Raw genomic sequence first — 23,663 nt, 5'->3', positions numbered from 1 at the left:
GAATCCACCAGGTGGCAGTGCAAGATATTATCACGGTGAGAACCGGATCGGCTTCGCGGTTTTGTGAATTTCCTGGAACACCCATTAAACTCCGATGACACCTTGCCACAATATCTCTGAAAAGGATGTTTAATGATTAAATCCATCAGTCCCAGGGATTTGTCCATTTCAGCTAGTATTGGGCAGGAGGCTGAAACAATCCCTGGACGAGGCATCGGCTCATCGCAAGGTGAATAGAAGCGCACATGCACGCTGGCGTAATTTTAGTGTAACCAAATGTGCATATTTTTGGAAGGAAACCGGAGCACACTGTGAAAACCCAGCAGGAAAATATGCAAACCCCAGGCAGGGCATATCGGCGAGGTGACTCCCTGCAAGACAGCAGCGTTAACGCTCCGCCACCGTGTCACCCCCATGTGTGTGATTATTATCTATTCATTATTTAAATTACCGATTTCTGTAAAATGTAACTTGCATACTTAAATGCATTTCATCATGAAAGTGATAAAGTATAAATCTAAGGATTCTAAATGTGCAGAGAGTTGGAATATCATACATTTTAATGTGCTCAGTGTAGTGATCTATTGCTGTTGGCCACTGCTGCCAGTACCGGAGGAAGCCCTAGAAAAAAAGACGGCACAGAAGACGGTATATGAGACTTTTAAAATGTATCGTGTCATTACGGTCGGGAATATGCAACGCTTGAATATAAAAGCGCCACGAATGCATCTGTATGTCGGTATTTTGCTTCACTACTTCGACACATTCATCGAAGCTCGCACACCGATCTCGTAGGATCCGCAAAGCGGCTTTCTATCACGTGTAGATAGTTGGAATGTGACGTCAGAGTTTCTGGTTACTTTTCGCACACTGCGCCCCACGACTTTTTGCTGGTACTGCAACTCGCGCACGCGTTGCGTTAATTTCCGAGGACCTGCTCAGAGGACGCATCAAATGAACGCTGGGAACTCGTGGCAGCCATAATGCGGGCGCGTACGAGCTTTGAGCGTTAAAGTATAAATGAGCCCTATCTCTGAACCTACATTGGACAGATTCCAAAAATCTATTAGGTCACTGACATTTGGAGTCAATTTGACCATACAGTGGCATACTGCCACAAGCACAACTGATGTAAAAAATAAGCCTGGTGTATAATTGAGGTTACTTCAGCAAGAAACAAATCCTAAACCTGCCTAATTCACTGCAGTATAGCACTGTGCAGGATGTAGGAACCATCCCTGGAATGGGGTAATTTCCAGGTAGCACATTCATATTTGCTCATGGATTATGGTTACTTTAAAATTGGCACTTAAACGATGCCCATGAATGGAAAACATTAACTGTGTTAATAGGAACCTAGAGGTGTAATTTGAAACCAGAGTGATTGCTCCATAAAGAACACTGCAACGGTACTCATTCATCCATCTTCATAACCTGCTTATTTATCCTGAGCAAGGTGAAGAAAAAGTTTATCCCAGCAATAATAGAGCATAAGTCAGGTACAACACTGGTACAGGGTTTAAGCCCATTGCAGACAGCTGTATTACTCTCATTCAAAATAGACACTTATTTTCACCATATAGTAAAATGTATGCTAACAGTCCTGGCGTTTTTTTAATCCAAGAGGAGAGCAGTGGGTAGAACATGAAGCAGCCCTGGAGGTGTCCCCAACACACACTGGCATCTCCCACCCTCGAGTAAGAAAGAGGACGAGCAAACTACAAGTGTAAGCAGGCTTGTGTGACAGAGTGGACGTGTGCGCTGTCTGCTCCAGCTCGAGGGCCAACACGATCGGGGCATTTGGAGCTTTAAATGTGCTCTTGGCAGCAACCGCCATCACACAGTCTGACATAACGTGTATCGCAGAATGAACCTACAGTTGATCTTACCAGTTTTTTCCCACGTTTTAAACTTTTCGCCATACCTGTGAAGAGTAAAGTAACTGAGGCCTCCCAGTCCCTGTCGGGTCACTTTTACATAAATGGATCTGCTAATATCCTTGTGATGAAACAATCAAGACGGATTTCATTGAAATCAAAATTATTAAGAAGGAAATCCGAGCACTGGAAGTCGAAAACTTGACAGAGAAAGACCGACGGATTGAAGCATTTAAAATTCTTCGTTAAATCCGAAATAATTGATATCAAAGTAATCAGTAAATAGTCATATAAAAGCTAAGTGTCATCTTGTAATTTAGATTTATGGATATTTTATGTATCGTCCCTTTTAGTATTATGCACAAATAAATTTCGGTGTACTTCAGTTGTGGTGCAAAAGTAAAACAGACTTATCAGATGTTAGTTTTATTGGTGGCGTAAAAATATTAATAAATGAAAAATATGACTAACATTTCTCATCAGGATTTAAATATGCACCTACCGGCGCATTCTGTCATGCAGTCCAAACCCCGCCAGCTTTTTATTATTTAATTTTCACTACACAACCGATGAAGGAAGTTTTTCAACAAAATTAACCATCTTAATAATAAAGAACCAGGCGAAACTTAAATAAAATGTAAAAATAAAGAAAAGCGAATATGTATGTCAAACAGTTGAAAGTAAAAATAGAATAAATGACTATTAAATGTAATTTTTCATTAAACCGTATCTTTTAGACCGTATTTTTCTTCGTATATTTTAAGGCAGAAACATAACTATTTAAGTAATTTTAAAAAATCGAGAAAGGAGGAGTAATTTTAAGATGCATACATTTATATATTGAAATTGTACCTAAAATAAGAACATTAAAAAGTCATCTTGTTTGTTTTCTAACGTAAAATTCAAAGTAATATAATCTACAGAGGCAGTCAAGGTAAGAAGAACCTTTGGTGTAACCATTAATGCAAATCATATCAGAACTTTTGTTGGAATAAATGCAAAATAAACATAAACGATCAGTTGTCTCAACAGCATTACAAAATTCAAATTTCTACAATCAAAACCAAACTGCTGTCTCAAAGGCAGGCAGAAGGGTATGTATGGTTTAAATTTTAAAATGAAGTTCTTTGGATGTTGGAGGAACAGGCAACTAGTAATATTTAGTCTTAAATGATTCCAATTGTTCTGGGGGTACCACTGCGACATGGACTGCACATGTCGGACATCATCGGGTTGTTAAAGTTTATTTGAAACAGCACAACTGTCAAAATCAAATTTTTGAATTAATACAATGAAGGAAGATGTGAAACTGCTGCAAAAGAATTTGAAAAGTACTTTGTACAGTTCTTATAACTGCAGATTGCCTTAATCATCAAATTCTATTCTTTTTCCCAACGTTGTATATTTTGAACAGAAATCTTGAAAAAGCAAAAGATTTCCTTTGTTAAACAATAATATAGGCGCACTATAGACTAACTCCCTGTTCCATCCAAATACTGTTGTACCGCGTTTTGTTTCGGATTAAAATATATACATTATTATTATTATTATTACTATTATTATTATTATTATTAACTTGTATCTGTTATTACAAATTGGAGTACTGTGCGGTGTAAAATTGTGCACATACAACAGTTTCTAGAATATACTTTCTGAAGAAAAGAAGACAATTTAAAAGGTAATTTATGTATATTAAATTCACAAAATAAATGAAACTGAGTACCTACACTTTTGGCGACAATTTCTCTTGGTTAGTGTACCCTGGCAACTTTGGAAAGGAAAAGAGTAGCCAGTGCCAACCGACGGTCCGGAAGGGCGGATTTTCGGTTTTTCACTTGTTCACGCTGTCACAAGAAGCCAATCACATTATTTGTTTATGTCACATGACGAGGCGGTGGGTGTTCGGACACATTCCCGCCCACTGTGTCGAAGAAACAGAAGCTCGAAGGAAGTCCGCGTGTACCGGAAGTGAGGTCAGAGAACTCCTTCCTGGAGCGAGGCCGGCAAGATGGCGGCAGACACGCAGGTCGGTGCTGTGAAGTGCTTGGGTTTCGTTTGGATCGGGACACGACTTTGAATCTATAACAATTTTAAAAAATGAAGGCCTCAATCTGTTCGTGCGGATAAAGTTGCAGTTTTTAACACAGTGTAGTTTGCGAGTTCCTTATGTGACTGTTGGCGGGCCCTTTGCTGGAACACGAGGGGGTCCCGAGTAGTTGTGTTTTAGGTGACGGCGGTGTGCACTGGGATCGGACTAGGGGGCTTGTGTGTCAGCAAAGAAATACCCTGTCTTCCGTGGGGTGTTCTTATCAGTTGATGGTAGAGGATGGGGTGCGAGGTGAAAGTCGTCCGTAGTGACGCCCAGCCGCAAAGGTACCGAGCGGATATTTGGAATTACCGGTAACGGGAACTCAACGACACGGGGCACGACTGAGACGTGCTGTGTGAAGCAGTCGTTAGCACTCTATTTGGTATTTTTATGTATTAAAAACAACAGGGAGGGGTATTTATTGATAGTGTCAATTGCTGGATTATTATGACAGCTAACTTATCATGTAGCTACTTTTAACGATAATATAAATACTGAGCAGTTTGCATAGTGACCATGTTCAACGCTGTGCCTGTCGCAACACTTGCGTGACTTTGTTGTGACTTCGGCATCACGAGCATTTCTAGTTCGTTTGCCATCTTCAGATTGTTATTGCATTCCATAATATGTGTAAGTCAGTAAAATCCCTGCTTTGTTCATGCCCTAGCTTCATTATGGATTTCATTTTTATTGAAATAAAAGGTTGCAGAGACACTGAAGAAATTTGCTGTGAAAGTAACAACAGCCAGCGTGAAGGAAAGGAAGGAGGTGCTGAATGAGCTCCAGGTGTGCGTGTCTGGAAGAGGTAAGCCGACCTTCACACTTGTCTTTGTTGGCTTCTCCTGTGAGGGAAGTCATTGCAGTTATGAACTGCAATGTAAGGTAGTGACAGTGTCAGGTCCAAGCACGGCGGTCTTTCTAACATGTTTCTGATGGGGAAGTGAGCAACACTGGAGCACCACAAGGAATTGTCCTGATTCCTGTTCTTTTCACTCTATACACCTCAAACTTTGAGTATAACACCAGGACATGACACTTGCAGAAATTTTAAGATGAAGGTACCTTTTGGGTGGGGGCTATCAATAATGGGGATGAGATCGGGTATATAAGTCGGGTGGAGGACTGTTTCTTGGTGGAAAAAATAGTCTGTAAAATAACATCAGCAAAAACTAGGAATTGGTTATTGACTTTTGCCTCACCAAATGCTTGTATGTTCAGTCACTAACCAGGGAGTAAATATAGAGGTGTAGTGCATTCCCACAGGTACTGGTCTGGTCATTGTTGTCATCTGGTCTTGTAACACATGAATTATAAGAAGGACAGAGCATGCCCTTTTTCTCTTAGGAGACTGCTTTCATTTAATTTGAGTAGTGACATCCTTTACATATTACACAACACTGAGGGTTAGTGAGATTTTTCTGTGCTGTGGTGTGCTGGGCTGATAACATCAATTCAAGAGATGCCCACCAAATCAACAAGCTACTTAAAAGAGCAGGCTCTGTAATGGGATGCATCCTGGACCCCCTGGAGGTAATGGAGGAGGAATCAATGCTGACAACACTTCACTGTACATCCTCTCGCTGATAAACAAATATTGAGGACTTTCAGCCAAAGATTTATTCAGCAGTAGTGTGTCAGGAAATGTAATGCATAATCACTCATTGTGACTGCCAAGTCAGTAGTTTCTTCATTTTAGTTTTCTTACTTTTTAGTCATTCTGGTATATACTTCACAAGTTTTGTTTTTAGTTATATATTCGTTTATTTTTTTATTGAGCATGTGAACAGCTAAATTTGTCAGGGACAAATAAAGTTCTGTCTGTCTAACAAAGAAAAATAAGCCTACCCTACTGTTATATACAATGATTAACATGACAGATGTTTAATTTTCTGGGTTTGTCTTGCAGACCTTCCTGAACCTGCTGTGAAGGGGCTCTGTAAACTGTTCTGCATGACACTGCATCGCTACAGGTCAGTATCACAACATGCATTATTGTATTGTTTTTTCAAAATTGGCACCATCCTTCGGGGGACAAATACACTTCTTTAGTGTACACAAGTTCTTATGAGTTTCAGATTCCTTCTCCTCCATTTCTTAATTATAACGTTAATTGGGTTATATGGTCATAGTTAGTTTGTTTTAGTTAAACCATACTTTTACATAAAGTTTCTGTCTGATTGTTGTTATCATTGCTCTATACCTTGAAATATGAGCGAGCAATATGAGCCTGTGTTCAGTGAAGATTTCTATACAAAACTGGATCAGTTTCTTCTGTGAAAAGCTAGAAAGCAGTGTTCATCTGTCTACTTTTGCTTAGTTATTGGGCAGAATGAGGCAAGCTGAGTCCTCGTTTCGTACTGCATGACACTTTTGCATTTCTCTTTGCTTTATATCACAGATATTACTGTTACATTTCATATTATAATGCTACTTTGTTGTTGGGTATGCTTTATGTAAATGTTAATACATGCTGACCTGAAGTGTTTTATTTCATCTAGTTTTACATAAGACATTTATCAAAAAAAAAGGGGGACCATTCAGTCTGTCAGAATCATTTGCTTAGGTAATAGCTAAGCTGTCCCAATAGATCATCCAGATTCTTTTTAAAGATTCTCAAGGTTTCTGCTTCAACTCCAAGGGCCTCATGTATAAACGGTGTGTACGCACAGAAATGTTGCGTACGAACGTTTCCACGCTCAAATCGCGATGTATAAAACCTAAACTTGGCGTAAAGCCACGCACTTTTCCACGGTACCTCATACTCTGGCGTACGCAATTTCTCCGCTCGGTTTTGCAGACTGGCAGCACCCAGCGTCAAAGCAGTGTTTCTGTTCCTGTGTGGTTACCAGTGGCAGTTCGTAGCTAAAATTCGTGGGGGTGCTGCTCAAGAAAATTTTTAGCCTTTGTTTTAAAAAAAAAAAAAGATCAATAATTTTCTCCTTCATCTCTGGATGACAACTGAGGAAATTTTTCTCCATTGAAAGCAGGGCTTGGCAATGCGGGAGCGACAGTGCTCTCTCTCCCCCTCGCAGCCTCGCTTGCTGCTTCCTATGTGCACATGCACACAACAGCCAAACACCACGCCGCTGGAACTGTGAAGCGCACAGTTCCATACAAAGATTTTTGTATCTTTTTCATAAACTGGCGGATGGCTGCTGACATTAAGCTTAAGGATTATATATTGTACAAGTATAAAGAAAGAATTAAAGAAAAAAGGACTCATTATATTAAATGTTATCGATAATATCAAGTGGAAATAGGGGGTGCTGCAGTTCCACAGTGCCTATACGCGAGCCGCCGCTGGTGGTTACCCTTTCTTTCTTGGATCCACATTTCTGACGCGGCTTTATAAATACACTGAAACTAACTGCATATTGTTTATTAGTGTAATGCATCTGATTGTAATTAACCTGTAGCAATATAATGGTCCAGGGAATAGCCATAGTATTCCAAATACCATAACTGCTTTAGCGTTGTTACTCTCAATGCATCTTCTTCTTCTTTCAGCTGCTCCCGTTAAGGGTTGCCACAGCAGATCATCTTTTTCCATATTACTCTCACTGCACCACTCAGAGTATTTATATCACTTTATCTGAGTGGGGAATCACAGCAGCAGCTGATCGGAAAGAGAATTCTCGGTATACAGTTTCAAGCACACACTACCTCAGCCACGGCAAAATGCGTCAAAGCCTTTCCTGTACAGACCTCGCGTTTCAGAAACAGTTTCATCCCAAGAACTATAAACGCACTCAATCAAGTGCTCCTTGTAGAACTGTTTGTACTTATAAGTACAATTACCCCACTGTAAACTTGCACTACAGTTAAAATATTGCACAATCTGCGCCACTTTATAAAGCACGTATGATGACAATATTTTTAAGATGAAATGCAGCAAAATATGTTGCTTATAGTATACAGATAAAACTTTAACTTCATTTAAATAATCAGTATTGTTAATAATTAAACATGTGAGGACACTGTGCCGCAGCGCTAGCTAGTTCACGGATAGCTCCTGCCTTGCGCTGTATTATTGCTGTGGCTGACGCGACATTTGAAGGATAGACGGATAGAATAATTAAACATGTACTACGAAGATATTTCAGTGTTCCTTAAAAGTTTTGAAGAATTGGCGTTCTAAGCTTACAGATGGCTTAACGTCTATTACAGAGCTGATTGTGTGGCGATTGGATATTTGGAGAAAGAAAAGTAAGGACAGGAATTGGAGGTTAGTACGTTTGAAAGAGACAGTACTTGTGTAATAAATTATTTCATCGAAGGTCGCGCATGGCGCAGCAAGCCTTTTGCGTGAGATATGAACAATCACTGCGCCACCGTGTTCCCATGTTTAATAACATGCTTTCATTCCTATCATCATGAAAAAGATATCACGTATACATCTCAGTATTTTAATTATTCAGAGAGCTGTAATATCACGAATGTAATGGATTCTGTGTCCTGTCGGAGAAAGAGAAAGAACGGAAGCATGTAGTGATTCACACACACAGAGCACATAGAAGATCAAACACAGAACAAAGCATTTAACGTGCTACTTTAGTTACGATGGGATTTGAGAAACTAGTAAAATAAATGATTTTAAAATGAAGTTTATGATGTTCTACTTTAATGAGAAAATAAACTACATGATTAAAGTGGAAATTTCGAGATTAAAGTTGACATTTCGTGCTTTTTTCCCCACTGTATGCTTATTTATTTTCTCTGTACCCTAATAAACTTTCATATGACACTCAGACAGTCCGCTACGAGTCGCCTTTTCACGCCGACTTTGATATGTGACAACTTCTTTTTTATTTCGGGCACTGTGCGACTTTGTGAACTTGAGCTTTCGAGTTTCTCCGACACTCAACAAATAGTACGTTTTTCCTTTGCCTCCACTTGGTATTCGCTGAAATTCTTATATTTTCCCCAGTGCTTTTCCCATTGTCTTTTCACAGAAGGCTATTTATATCGATTTGCATATTCAAAGAGGCATAATTCTGGGAGGAGTTGGGGCAGGACAGAAGACGCGTGCACGTACGTTACTTTTCACGCTGATTGGGATTTATGTAGTGGAAGAACATGGAAGTTTGCGTACGTACAGATTCCTGCATCTTGATTTTTCTGTGCGTACGCACATTCCCGCTTTTGTGCTTACACCATGTTATAGTGTGAGTTCTACGCACGGCGTTATGCATGAGGCCCCAGGTCTTAGTATTTTGTTCCAGGTTCCCAAAAGGTTTTGTGTATTGAAGTGCTTCTTGGCTTCTGTTCTTGGGATACAAAAACCACATTGAAGGCGTACCATTTAGTAATTGATCTTCTAACCCTAGACTTTTGAGTTGATTTATTTTTCCATATTTCAGTGGCATGTCGCTTAATATAAAATGGACAACTTCTGCTTTCTCTAATTATCATATTTTAATTGATTTACTGAACTGCTGCCTTTCTTACTCTGTGGACTGGCTGATTATCGTGATGGTGTTATTGTTAAATTGATATTGGGTATTGATTCTCTTGATCAACACGAACCTTTACTAAGTTCATTTGAGAAGTTCTAAGGTTAGACTAGGTTTTTATTTTAGTAATAACATCATTAAGTCATGTATTGCTGTATCTTGATACCAGTTAGTCTGAAATTGTTACAGAAAAGGGCTTCACTAAAATCTATTATGGTGCTCATATTATCCTGTTTATTAGCCCCTCCATTGGTTTCCTATTCCTTTTGAATCACTTTATAAATGTTTATTCACAAAACTTTTCATTTAAATCTGATTGTATTAGTGAAATGTCTGTATCATTACTGTACAAAGAGATGGACCTTTTGGGTCCTCAAAGCTAGCTTTCAGTAAACCTCCAAAATCATTTCTCAAAAGGAAAGGACCACTGTTTGGTTATTATTACATTTAAATTGTTTATGGCTAAACCATTGTTTGTGCTCATACGCTCTGTTGTTTTAAAGCTTTGCCTTGTATCCATTTCATTTCTTAAACCCACTTTTTCCCATATGCAAGTGAAAATTTAACTGGTTATTGGCTCTTTTAATATAGCCTGGTTTACAGAGTACGGTGAAATTCTTGTTGGAATGTTTTCCTATTTTAGTGCTTTGATAACAAAGAATAAAAAGTTGTTCTGCCTCTTGACATCTTATGTTAATTTGGATTGATCTGATTTTATGTTTACAAAGCTATTGTGAAATAAGATTGTTGTGGCTGACATTATTGGACTGTCTTCCTATTTGTAGTTTTCCACTTAATTAATCATATACTTCATTAGAACCAACCAAATTTCTTTGCTAATAAGGAACAGTAGTTTCTGACTTCCTTGAATTTCAGCATGGGTTTAGAATTCTTTTCTTTTGGAAATTATACTCATCATGCAAACATCAAGTTTTCTGAACCTAATCATTTAGAAGCGGAGCAATAACATTAAAGTCTGATTGCAATGGATGTGCTGTAGGTGCACATCTGAACGTTCATCATTGATTGAACTTTTTATAATGGTGATTTTCACATTAGTATTATGAAGATGTTTTTATATACTGTGTTTTAATTCTTTTCTTTCTTCGTGGTTGTGCATAGGGACTCTGCATCAAGAAGAGCACTGCAATCTGCCATTCAGCAATTGGTGGAAACCCACCCTGAAGCCACAGCCAAAAACCTGCTACAGTGCTTGCAAGCATCTGGAGTCATCTGTAAAAATGGTTTCCCAAGGTATAAAGTTGGTCAGTTGTTGGAGTGACATGTAGCCTTCATGTATTGTTAGGCATATCTTAGACATGCTTCCTGTTGGCCATGTCACTTACTAGGTATTGGCTTTTTTGACAGTAAGAGCACAGGGTCGGCGGCTTCCTTGGCCCTGTCTTGGACTTGTCTTCTAGTTCGATGTGTTTTTCATGCACCTGAAAAGCGAGAAGGGGCTACCTGGACCAAGCTGGTGTGTGTTTATCCTTCTGTCTTTGTTTTTTTTTTTTTTTTTTGGTGCCATCTTTCAGAATTTCTTTATGTATGCTTTTTTATAATTATATCTTGTTTTATAATTTGTATTGTGTATCTAGTTGGTAAATGTACTGTAAAGAAAGCTTTAATAGAGAATCCAATTAAATGCTGCAAATGAGCAAAATAAAATGTAATTCTTGCAATCCTTGGTGGCGAGTGGAAGTCCAAAGGTTATTATGACCCACTGAATTGAGTACCCTTGCAGGATCTCTGGTTTATATTGTACACCTTTTTTTTTTTTTTTTAAATATTAATGTGATTAATTTGTTAACAAGTGCAAATGTGGATTGGTAGATGTTTACCTTCATGGTACTTGTCTAAAACTGGAGGGAGATTGTATACATATTGATTATAGTACCTGTATTCAGAATTGACATGCCTTTCATCTGTTATGATAGGTTGAAGTCCAAAGCTTGCTGCTATTTGAAGTGCTTGGGGGCTCCAACAGGCATACCCTGGAAGGTGTCCTAAAAAGACTCACCAGGCTGTGGAAAGAGGTACATTGTGTGGTACAAAAGTTATGCCTTCCTTTAATTGTGCAGCTAATTATGAACATTTTACAGTTACAGTAAAACTTTGATTCATCACTCAATTAACCGGCAGTCTCCATTTACCATCAGAGGCAAAAAAAAAAGTTGTGCACAGCAGTGCCTAACTATTACTGTACTAATAATGCTGTGCAGTACGCTGCGAGGTATGCACATTGGAACAAGTCTCCCTTGTGCTAGTATGTAGTGTTCTTCCCCAGCACCACGTGTCATGCTGCATTTTGAAATCAGTGTCAGTTTCATGCCTTCAGTTTTAATTGTGTTTTGTAGCTTTTCTCTTTTAATATAATTAAACTACTATCCATTGTTATGGCTGATAACATATGCACATAGTGATGGAATTGTCACAAAAATTTGAAATTATTAAACATTTAAGAAATGGTAAAAGTGCTTCAAGAATTGCTTCATTTTATAGAACACGAAAAACAACAGTGAACGATATAAAGCATGATGTCGACAAAATTGAAAGTGTCAAACAGAAACTAATGATGGTAATGTTATTCTGTAATAATGTTAATGTACTTCTGGATTGTAATTTTCTTTTTAAATTGTTATGTTTTATTAATATATTGTGACGTGCAGGCAGCTTGTGATATGCTGTGTGGGAGCAGAAAGGGTGGAATGAGTGTTGTAAGAGATGGGAGTGGGTGAGGGGCTTCTGTTCTGTAAGGGATGGACAAGCCTCTTAGGAGATGAGTGACAGGAGAAATTAGGAGAAAAAGGAAGGTATGGTGGAAGGCAGCTTTGAGTAGGAACATTGTAGATAATGAGGAGGATTGTTTGCAGTATAGAGATAGACAAAACGTGCATGTCAAGAGATAAACTGGTAGGTAAAGCTTTCTTTTATTGTTTTGGGGTTGTGACCAGTAACTCAGATAACTGAGTATTAGGCAGCACTGTTTCTTAGGAATGAAAGCTCCAAATAAAACGTAGAAAACTCCAGTGCCAGTGAGTTGTATTTGCTTATTATGCTGGCCAGTACAATATTCTATGAATTAATTTTGTTAATACTATATTATATTTTTTTGTTTTGTAAATAAATACATCTATTTCCTAAACTAACCTACTATATATCATTTTGAAGTTGATGTTCTGTTATCTGTCTTTTCTGTTATCTGTCAAGGCCTTGGTTCCAACCCCTGACATATAATCAAGGTTTTAATGCTGGTTTGGTGTGGTTTATTTTATTTTTTTTTTTTAGTCATTGCTTGTTTAACAGCAAAATACTTACTTTTCTGCAATTTTCTATCATCATGGGTATTAACACAATTATCACAGAAACTAAACAAAAGTGACACAAGTAAAATGTACAGTACATAAAGAAAACTATTTTCTTCAGACACATGTTGGATAGACACTTTGATCCTTTCTCCATAGAACCCTGGCCTTGCTGATCAGTATGTGTCCACAGTTCTGGCTCTGGAGCAGAATCAGACTCACATGTGCATGTTGGGAGTGTTGCTGGATTACTGTTCTGCCAGCAAAGATGTCACCACCATCCAAAAACACAAGGTTAGTTACTAGGGTGTCATGCAGGGAACCTTAATACTCATCATTTACTGTAGTTATTTTTTAGGAAAGTAGAAATACATTGCCTTGTCAGAGGGTTATAAATGCTTTCTGTCCTGCAGCATCTCTTCAGAACCACCCAGAACAAACTTTGGAGATCTGGCATTTGTCTGTCTGAGCATGTTAGCCTAAGGCATATTGTAACTTTGTGAAAAATGTGTAATCTAGTTTTTTGTTTCTGTTTACTTCAGACGGCCTTACTAGAACTGTACACGAAGACGGTTTTAATGAGCAAGACAAAACCCTATAAACATGTCCTTGTAAGTTTATAAATGTGTGACATCTACTATGAAGTGCTCGTGTTCAGCTTTTAAGAAAGTTCACTTTTATTAGAAATATTTTAGTGTTTATGATTCTTGCTTCTAGGATAAATGTGCCCCCCTTTTGCGTCAAGTTAGTCACCATGAATTCAAGGGCATCCTCCTTCCCACACTGCAAAAATCTATGCTCCGTAGTCCAGAAAATGTTATTGAGAGTAAGTATATCGCTCTTAAGAGTAGAAATGCACTGATTATTTATAGCCTACCTTTATTAGGTGGTCTTTGATTATGTAACAATATTAACAGTTTAAAAATATAAATATATAGTAAATGGTTTGCAATGAGCTCTGAGCCCTTTCTTCATGTGGGGGTTGTTCTCAGTAATTATTCTTTCAATTTGAACAGCAATATCCACTTTGCTGACCTCTGTAACACTTGACCTAAGCCAATATGCAATGGACATCGGTAGAGGCCTGGCTGGTAAGCTGATCTGGAATTCTATTAAACAGTTCACTGTACTTTATGTTTAATACAAGCTTGACCATTATGAGATCCTACTGAGTGTGTCATCAAAACTGAGATTGTTTAGTTGAACACAACTCTTTGCACTATTTATGAAATAATAGCCGGGTGTTGTGTTTCAGTGGTCTTGACTTATTGCAATCAGCAGTTACAAACAAGCATGGTACATTCAATCCTATTACTGAGTTTTGATCAATTTAAAATTACCAACTTGCATTTCTTCCTCACAAAGGAAGCAGTATAGTTTTGACATGGAGTAATGCGTAGCAGCATTCACAAACAATTGCGTTTTTAACTGCTAGTATCTCAGTCATCCTTTAATGATGGATTTTCATGCCATCAATATGTGTCTTATGATTTAAAGTACAGTAGTATTATTTCACTGCAGGGTCAGCACCAGAACAAGTTTAGCATGGAGGCGTTATGTTGTAGCCAGTGCATGATTACAACACAAACAAAACCCATAGTATTTTTGATTTACCGCAGATATGCCCGAGGGTGTATATGCCACAATCTAGCGCAAACAAAAGGTCACTCCACATGATGCAGCGCTGAAGGTTTGCACAGCTGCTGTTCACCAAGCCCAATGACAGGCAGATGTTATGCCTGTTAAGCAACGTACAAGGTGGCACCTATAAGCACATGGGCTCATGCAAACTGAAAACTTAACAAACCGTTCAATATATTCGGTGTAGACCTTGCTTCACGGTTGTTTTATGATGTTTAAAATCTTTTTTTGTTAAAAAAAAAAAAAAAAAAAGTATATATTTTTATGGATTTGCTCCCCATCCCCATTAATTGACTTTTTTAGTACATTTTCTAACTTGCCTACAAAATCACATAACAAATATCCTCAATTACACAATTTGTTTTGCTAGCAGGTCTCTGGTTACAGAGTTGAAACTGATGGAAGAAGGTTAAGAACTTTATAAGTTGGGATCTCAGTCATAAATATTTTCATAATAATATGTCTTAAGTGTACTTGAGTTTTGCTTTCTCTTAGTTTCACCTTTGTGGTAGGTTGATGTACACTTTTGCTTGGAAAGAAGGTAATATAAACCAAACTAAAGTGTTTTAATTCAGCATAGTACAAAAGTTAAATAGAGTAGCATAAATTGTTTTTACTTGTTAATCAAATTTATTTAGCTTTTGGAATACTATGATCAGTGTGTCCAAATATAAGGCAAATGATTTCAGAAATTTGGAAGATGTATCTTCTTGTTATAGGCCAGCTGAAAGCTAACAACTCTCAGTTGGTTGAAGAGGCTGTGCAGGCTCTGAAGAACCTTGCACAACAGTGCAGCGACCCAGTTGCTGTGGAATCTGTAGTCCGTCACCTTTTTGCAATCCTAGGAGGTAAGAAAGTGTGCTGTCTTGATTTCTGCTGTGGATGAGTAGTCATTTTGCTCTATACTGTATGTAAATTTTTTTCGTGTCCTTTTTCCTCCCATTTAGGCTCAGAAGGGAAGCTGACAGTCACTGCCCAGAAGATGAGTGTTCTATCAGGTATTCTCGTTTAGTGACTCATGTCATCTATTTGTTTATGATAATCAATTTATCTCTGAGGTTAATGTGATTTGCTTGAATTGAAAGTCTTTTTGTTAAGACTTTGGTTACACAACTTGCTAACCCTTAACTTCTAAATTCAATCTTTGTGCCTCATATAAAAAAGAGTACAGTGTAATTATTTCATGCATTTCTGACCAACTTGGAACATGTTGCCTCCTTCTAGCTCCATGTGCATGTATCTATCCCAAAAATGCTTTGACAAATGTAATTAAAATGTGGTGATGCTACACAAAGAAGAAAAATGACAGATAATTTTTTTTATTTTTTCCTCAAGTTTATTTATTAATGTTTATTAATATTATAACTTTGATGTTTCTTGCTGCTCTGAGAGTGTGCTCTATGTGGGTGCTACCTATAACCAAAGCACTGGGATGACCACAGATGGGTTTCTGTCCTGGACAGGAAAAAAATACTATTTTCACATTATGAAATGGAAAAAGAAAGTGCAACAAACTTAATGAAGATGCAAATGCTGTTTTTAGCTGTTGACTACCTGCACTCATAGATGCATACTTGCTCTCATGTTTGTTATCTGTTCTGCTCCGTAGACCTCCTGGCATAAAGTTATCAAGTGCTGTAAAGCACTCTTTCATATGAACGATGGGGTTTTGTGGGGACATTGTGGTTAATAAAGTGCTTGGATTCACCAGTACATAAACAGTAATTCTGGGAGGGTGGGGTGTTGGTTGTTGAGCATCGCTAAGCACCATCATATAAACAATATTGGGGTTGGGATGGGGGGTTAACTTGTGGAGTTTTGTGAGTACCGTGTACATTATCAAAGTCGAGATAATAGCTGCGATGCTATTCAGAATGCTGCATTGAGGGGGGGATTGAGCGGAGCAGTGCGACAATAGCTGCAAGGTAGTTCAAAAGTGCTTCGATGCACCTAGTCAAAAGGTATGCAGCTGCAGCTTGTAAGGAACATAGCTGATTACCCGTTTCAACTCAGAACAATACACTTTGTTGTAAAATTGTCTTTTTTGCAAAGACCAAGAAATGCAGGAACTGGTCTAATGCAGGAATGTTTTACTCATGGATAATTGTGCATGTTGAAGAGTTGGCAGCTCCAGTGAGTTCTTCATTGTTTGACTGATGCCTTTATCCAAGGTGACTTACAAAGTTTGAAACACTAAGTTACATTTCTTTTGTTTTTACAATAAGAGCACAGGCAGATGAAATGACTTGCCCGTGGTCACATGGTGTCAGTAGCAGATTTCGAACCCACAACCTCAGGATTTGAAATCCAAAGACTTAACCACTACAACATACTGCCTGCCAATAATATTAGCCCTTGGTTGTAAAGAAATGGAAAAAAAAAAACAGATATTGTATACATAAAAGCACGTACCTGATTAACGGACAGTACTATAAATGGCGCCCGTTATCTTACAAAGATTCCCAGGTGAAGCCGGGTAAAACAGCTAGTCAAGTATAAATGTAGACCCTATCTTAATCTCTGGATTGTTCCATTTTCAGAGTAATTCATAAAGTAACCTGAAAATCTGCCTCCTTTCGATCCCTATAGGAATCCGGAGCCTAAGCTACCATACAGTTTTAGTTCCCTCCAGTCAGATTCTCAGTGCCACTGTGGTTGAACTCTTCATCCCATTTCTTCAGCAGGAAGGTAAGAAGGATTTTGTGTTTTATTAGATTGCAGGTTGTGCTTGACTTGAAAATACTTTTGGAAATAATGAAGCTGTCTACATGTCTACACATGCTAAACACAACCTGCATTCTAGGTCAAAACTGGGCATCTTTTACTACTCTGCTTGCAAAGGGCCTAGCCATGTAATATATGAAAAATGCCTGAAGTGTACCGACTGCTAAATATTAGTTAGAATCTGATTATATTATTACATAGTCATACACCATTTACTAATGTGTTCTAGTTTTTGTAGTAGCCATTTTGATAAATAACAAGTGCAATAGTGAGTGGCATGAAGGCACATGGATGCTACTTCACAGCCCTGGGTTATAATTTTGGGCCTGGGCACTGTCTTTGTAGACTTTCAATACTTTCATTATGTCCGTGTGTGTTTTCTTTCAACATCCTGAAGTTGTGCACATCAGATTTTTTGGTAATTTAAATTGGATGGGTGTCAATTTACTATCATGAACTTGAGCCCTGTCCAACTTCAGCGTTAGCTACCACCTTGTACTCAAAGGTATTTTCCCAGTGACACTAAGCCAGTGTACTAAAATCTTGACTATGGTACCTTTATTAGCTTTCGTACCACAGTACCGTTACTGAAATGGAAGTGAAGCAAATGACGGATAAACACCCATCTCTCACAACCAGCACATTTACAGCTGCTTAGTCTTCTCAAGCCTGCAAACACACACGGCTCCATGTTCTGCTGCACTCCCCAAATCATTAAGAGGAGCTGGCCCAACTTGGTATCTTCAGTTCATTTATATAAATATATATGTTCAGATAGCAGAGTGGTTTGAGGGTGGCGAGTCTCCCTTGGTGATCAATGTTACATAAAATATGTATATTATATCGAAGAATTGTATAAATGGCTGAATGCAAGGTGCCTGAAAATGACCATTTACTTCTGCTACTGAAATTAATGAAATGCTAGTACCATGCCATTTTAAAAATTGAGTTTTTTGGTACTTTTTCACAACTTTTACACTGTGCAACCCTTCCATCAACTGTGTGACCTAGTTAGAAAATAGATATATAGACAAATTTGATACTTTTATCAATTGTTGCATTTATTATTTTTATTTATTTAGTGTATGCCATCATCCAAGGTGACTTACAAAATTTGAAACACAGTTGGTTACATTTGTTTTTCCAATTGGAGTACACACGAGTGAAGTGGCTTGCTCATGGTCACACACTGTCAATAGCAGGATTTGAACCCATAAACTCAGGGTTTGAAATTCAAAGCCTTAAACACTGCCTGTCATCTTTTTCAAGAATATTTGATCTTTTATTAAACTAAAATTAAATTGTCATTTTGAAGTAGAATAGTTAAAGACCCAGAATTTGAGTAAGTGGGTCAGACACAATTGTTATAGCTTCTGAGAACATAATGCTAAGACTTTATTTCGTGAACTTTCAGAGTGATGCATAACATAATTTTGAAAGTAAAATCTCCTAAATATAAGTGCTCAGAGTATATTCAATTTAGAAATGCCTTGATATGTGCTTAGTAGAGCAAATGAGATGCACACCATTTTGGAAATGTAAAAAAAATGTTTTTGTCCTAGTTCACGAGGGTACACTTGTCCATGCAGTCTCTGTTCTCACACTCTGGAGTAGAAAGTTCAATACAGAGGTTCCCAAATCCCTTATGGAGTGGTTCAAAAAAGCATTTGCTCTGAAGACCTCCTCTTCACCTGTACGGCACTCTTATCTGCTGTGCATGCTGGCTGCCTTCAAAGGTGAGTTACTTTGTAACATACTGTTCATATCTGCATATCCTTTTGCAGAGCCCCTAGGGTTCAGTAGGCCATTTTTTTCTAGCTATTACAACTTCAGCTTTTCAAATTATGTATTGGCAGGTGTCCTTTGGTTAAATACATTTTTTTTGCAGTACTTGTTTGACAGATGGTCCATGTTACAAGTCTTCTTAGAAATAAATTTTTATATAATTAAACAAATTTATTTGCCAATTAGTTGAGCAGTATTTAAAACAAATTGCGGCTTCAAAACTATCCTCTGTATCTAGGTTGAATTATTAAAGTGTTTATGGAAATGGAGAGGATACAGGGGTCATTTTAATGACCAGTTACATTTCATCACCTGCAAGTGTACCAACTCCTCCTAATCATTACTTTTTGGATATACATTTTAACAAAACCGGTTTAAAATAAGTAATTTTATTCCAGAAAATCTGCTGTATGCTTGTATATAGTGAACAGCAATATTGATTTTAATACTGGATTAATCTCCAAAAATCGCTTTAATATCATCACCACGTCTCTGTGTAGTAAACCTTGAGTGGTCCACTTCTAGAATCTTAATAACTGGATAACCCATACCTTAAATTTGTCATGTTTAGTGTTCTGGCACCTTTTAGTTTAGATGGAAAAAAAATAACTAAATAATGAGAACTTTGAATAATGCAGAATTTGTTCTATTTTCATTCTTTTCCCCTTTTCTTAGGGGACACTTTACTACAGGCCAAGGATCTGCTTCAAATCTTACTCCAGGCTGTGGAGAAGGCCTCTTCTCAAAGCACACAGGTTCCGTTAATCGCTGAAGGAGTGGCTGCAGCTGTTCTGGTCTGCAAACTGTGTATAGTGGATTCATTGATTGGTAATGCTGGGTTGCATGTAAACCCCTAAACAGATGTGAAATTTGAGCCAGGCATGTATAGTCAAAGCATGAATTCATTGATTAGGTATAGTCAAAAGACCAGAATCAACATGACTCTTAGTGGAGTTCAAGTGTAATTAGTTGTATTACTACCTGTGCTACATTTAGTGCATCAGTAGAAGTAATGTTTTTCATTAGAAATGTTGCAAAGGATATGTAAATCCTTGTAAAAGGATTATCTTAATGAATGCCAGAGAGCAACAATATGTTTTGGCTTCCAACAGTACCATGGTATAGGAGTTCTTTCTTTGATTCTGACCTGATCCTGTTATTCTTTGTAGAGTCAAAGCTGTCTGGTTTCTGGCAGCTAATTTTGGACGAGAAAAAGCAAGTTTTCACTTCTGAGAAGTTCCTGTCTGTTGCTTCAGAAGAAGGTGAATGATTTATAAAGGAAGGAAATGCTGCAAATCTGTTTGCAATTCAATTTCTATTATAAGCATCCTATTATTTTGTAATATGTGTTCACTGAAAAAAGCACTATAGGGTTTTAAAATTTGTATTTTGAAAATGTATCACAAATTTCAGTTATCCCATTAAAATATGCATATTATGTCCGTCATTACCATTTTTAGGTCTTGGTATGAGCGGTCATATATTGCCCTACAAGCAATCATTTTTAGACCTTCAAACCTGATTGGTGTGGGTGAAGGGATTGAGCAACATTTTTGGAAAAAGTTCCAGGTTTCTTGCCTAATAAAAATTCCCTGTTCATCCTCCCTCTTCTCCTGTTCTAACTTAACCCCTGTATTTGCCAGGAAGAGATTCTGACAAATTACTGTATATAGTAATGGCACTGCAAGAAAAAACCCAAATTAATGTGTCATTAAATGTTTAGATTTGTCTGCACATTTTGAGAGGAAGAAAGTATTCTTTAGGTACATTTTTAACATAACTGAAATTCTGCATCTCTTGATGGTTGAAATTCTTAGAAATGCCTTTTTTGAGTTTCTGATATTAAGAATTTAAAAACAATGAAACATGCACATTTCCTATCAAACACTTGTCTGCATGGAGTTTTCTGTAATACTCGAAACAAGCAGTTTTTTCTTTTTTTCTCTCTTTTTTTTTTAATATAGTATGATTTTTTCTTTTTTTCCTGTAGCACTGTGTTCCCTCCTACTGCTGGTTGAACGACTCCTACTAGACCACCAACACAGATTCCCTGAGAATAAGGCACAGTAAGCTGAATTTGACTGTTTGACTGAGGTTTTCTCCTCAGCTATAACTGTAAATAGTATTTTTTTTTTTTTTTAACATTCCATACATGTCGGAAAGTGATTGATCACAACATTTACACTGTATTAGTTCAATATTAATTTGTAATTAAAATGAACATGCATAACCTTTTACATTTGATTTGTCATTGCTTGAGATTCAGTAATGTTTGCAGCTTGTTAGCTGCATGATGTTCTGGAGAGGCCCAGGTTACATGCACTTTAAATCCACTTTTGACTGTGAGTCGCCGTGTAAGTGTGAAATACGGTAGCTACAGCGGCCTATTTTACAAGTGTTATCATGAAGACATGCAGGCACTCCACCAGCTAGTCATTGTGCACATGATAGTAATTAGATTTCTCAGTAACATTATCCGTGGATTGTCAGGCTAAAAATTTAAATTCCTGTGTGTGTGAGGTAAGTAGTGAGTGTGACATTACTGGCTGTAGCTAGCTGGATTTTAGCTGCCAAAAAAGCCTTTGTGTTAGACTCTGTTTATTATTCTACTGCCGTAGTAATCAAATGAGTGATATCCTTGGTGATTTTGTATGAGAGCTGGTCTTTATAGTTTTTCTTTGCTAGTGCAACCTATAAGCTAAGCTATTATAGTCTGACCCTCACAGATATGCTGCCTTTGTTATTCTTGCATACTGTTGCATTGTTTCCAGTGGACATTTTCACTTAGGCTTAAACTCATTTTATATTCTAGCTTAAATTTGTCCATCACGTGCCTATGTAAATGGACAAAATATCTGTATCAAGTATTACAATGCAGCTTGACAGTTACAGTTCCCAGTTCATAATTAAATTATTTAATTTAAAAGTTTATCCTCTTTAGCTCCTTACTATAATGTAATCTTTTTGACTGCTTAACAACATCTTTAGCTCAGTTTGCTGTAACAGAAATGAGTTGGGCCCCTTTTTAAGGCAGTTTATTCAGCATGAGGCCATTGGGTTCTTTGCTTCCACACCCCAAGTGATTTATCCATAAATTTGGACAGTAATTTGAGAGTACACTGCTGAATTTTTATGATACAGAATTAGGATAATGCTCAACATGTACCTATTGCCAGTTTTACTGTAATCTGAGAGCCTTAATTTTGTTTGAGGCAAACATTTGAGTTTACCATGTGAGGAAAGAGAAAGAACAGTGCAAGAAAATGCACTGTTTGACTACTGTAATGTTCTGACTTGTGTGTGTTTGCAGAATGTACCATCATGCCTTGGTTACTATCCTATTATCCAAATCTTGGAATGTTCGAAAACAAGCTCAGCAGACCACCAAGAAGTTACTTGGTGCTTTGGGTGGGATTAGATTGGCTTATGGAATGCTGGAGGAGCTCGAAATTTTTCTGTCCTCTCATAAGGTGTGTTTATTTCTTGCTTAAACTCATCTCAGTTGAAGTGTAATAATTAAATGTCCTAGAACAGTGTTTGCCTTTTGATTTCCACCTCTTAATAATGAGATTTGCTTTATGAATTTATCTGTCTAATTCTGATCATAGTTGGTCCTAAGTGTGGTGTTAACTATTACTTTCAATTTCTGAAAAGGTGATGTCCTTGGATTCGCTTGTTACGGAGTCAGGAGATGCGTCAGATCTTGCTAAGACTTATATTCCTCCTCGAATTTTGCTGGAAACTCTGTGTGTGATCACCAGTGTTCCAGGGCTAGAGGCTGATCCCATTGAGGCAGAAAATTTGGCCAGAGAGATCCTCCTCCTAGCACACCACCCTTCCATAGGTAACAGACATCGTGTTTACAGATTCTGTGTGATTGATTCATTTTAGTTTTTGATGTTGTAAAGCAAATTATATACTCTTAAGAATCATAATCCCAACCCTGTATTAAATAATGCTCTAAATCTTTTCAGCGGCAGCACAAAAAGACTTATGGCCAGCCATCTTATCCCGTATGAAGATTGATGCAAAAGAATTCATCAACAAGAATTTAGATACTCTTTTACCCATCGTTACAGCCAAATCTTCTGTTTCCCCAGTAAGAGGTTTCTATTTTTCCTGTTAAGCAGTAAATCTCATTTTTGTTTCCTAGTTGCCAATAAATCTAGTTGTGGTGGTGGTGATTTTTTTTTTTTTTTTTTAAATATAGGCCTCCATGAATGCTGTGGTCTGCTTGTCAGCCCTCTCACCACTCAAGGTGCTGCCTCAGCTCTTTGGTGTTATCACTTCTACTCTGAACAAACAAGATTTGCTCCAGGTTACACGGGAGGAGTATGCCATTATGCAGATGCCAGAAGGGGAGCTGTATGATAAATCTATTATTCAGAAGTTAGTGTTTTTTTTTTTTTTTTAAACTTTGCATTAACATTAAGCTAAGTGCACAATGACTAAGATACATTAAATTCACAGTTCGTTTCAGTTTCATTTATGACTTTTTTTTGTTTGGGTTCACTTCTGCACCATCTAACTCTGGGAACTGCACTTTTTATCTTATTAACACCTAAGTTGTCTAGCCGTAGCTTGCCACTTTTTTTTTTAAAAACGATTGTCCTCATTCTGTTTAGTATCCTTAACAAAATGTATGCTATGAGTAAAAATTAAATCTATGCAACACTTGAGAAATTAAAGGTAATGTCCATCCATTATCCAACCCGCTATATCCTAACTACAGGTCACGGGGCTGTGCTGGAGCCAATCCCAGGCAACACAGGGCGCAAGGCAGGAAACA

At 37.6% G+C, this 23,663-nt stretch overlaps 1 protein-coding gene across 2 annotated transcripts in view; it reads left to right on the top strand.

Annotated features, from left to right (window-relative positions):
* The first annotated feature begins 3,828 nt into the window (after window positions 1-3,828).
* The window catches only part of gcn1 (GCN1 activator of EIF2AK4), a 47,358-nt gene continuing 27,523 nt past the window's right edge, over window positions 3,829-23,663 (top strand). For both annotated transcript variants that reach the window (XM_051920973.1, XM_028824968.2), the window contains exons 1-21: window positions 3,829-3,903; window positions 4,669-4,771; window positions 5,873-5,936; window positions 10,542-10,673; window positions 10,788-10,896; window positions 11,357-11,455; window positions 12,884-13,018; window positions 13,267-13,335; window positions 13,442-13,550; window positions 13,741-13,815; window positions 15,085-15,213; window positions 15,313-15,363; window positions 16,955-17,053; window positions 18,652-18,825; window positions 19,550-19,702; window positions 20,044-20,136; window positions 20,865-20,940; window positions 22,185-22,344; window positions 22,529-22,718; window positions 22,849-22,973; window positions 23,085-23,263. In XM_051920973.1, coding sequence (XP_051776933.1) covers window positions 3,886-3,903; window positions 4,669-4,771; window positions 5,873-5,936; window positions 10,542-10,673; window positions 10,788-10,896; window positions 11,357-11,455; window positions 12,884-13,018; window positions 13,267-13,335; window positions 13,442-13,550; window positions 13,741-13,815; window positions 15,085-15,213; window positions 15,313-15,363; window positions 16,955-17,053; window positions 18,652-18,825; window positions 19,550-19,702; window positions 20,044-20,136; window positions 20,865-20,940; window positions 22,185-22,344; window positions 22,529-22,718; window positions 22,849-22,973; window positions 23,085-23,263 — 2,342 coding nt within the window. In that variant the 5' untranslated portion in view covers window positions 3,829-3,885. The remainder of the gene's footprint in view (window positions 3,904-4,668; window positions 4,772-5,872; window positions 5,937-10,541; window positions 10,674-10,787; window positions 10,897-11,356; window positions 11,456-12,883; window positions 13,019-13,266; window positions 13,336-13,441; window positions 13,551-13,740; window positions 13,816-15,084; window positions 15,214-15,312; window positions 15,364-16,954; window positions 17,054-18,651; window positions 18,826-19,549; window positions 19,703-20,043; window positions 20,137-20,864; window positions 20,941-22,184; window positions 22,345-22,528; window positions 22,719-22,848; window positions 22,974-23,084; window positions 23,264-23,663) is intronic.

Source organism: Erpetoichthys calabaricus, chromosome 18 (assembly GCF_900747795.2).
Source record: "Erpetoichthys calabaricus chromosome 18, fErpCal1.3, whole genome shotgun sequence".
NCBI classification, from domain to species: Eukaryota; Metazoa; Chordata; class Cladistia; order Polypteriformes; family Polypteridae; genus Erpetoichthys; species Erpetoichthys calabaricus.
Note: the sequence above shows the minus strand (reverse complement) of the source record. Positions and strands in the feature narration are given on the sequence as shown.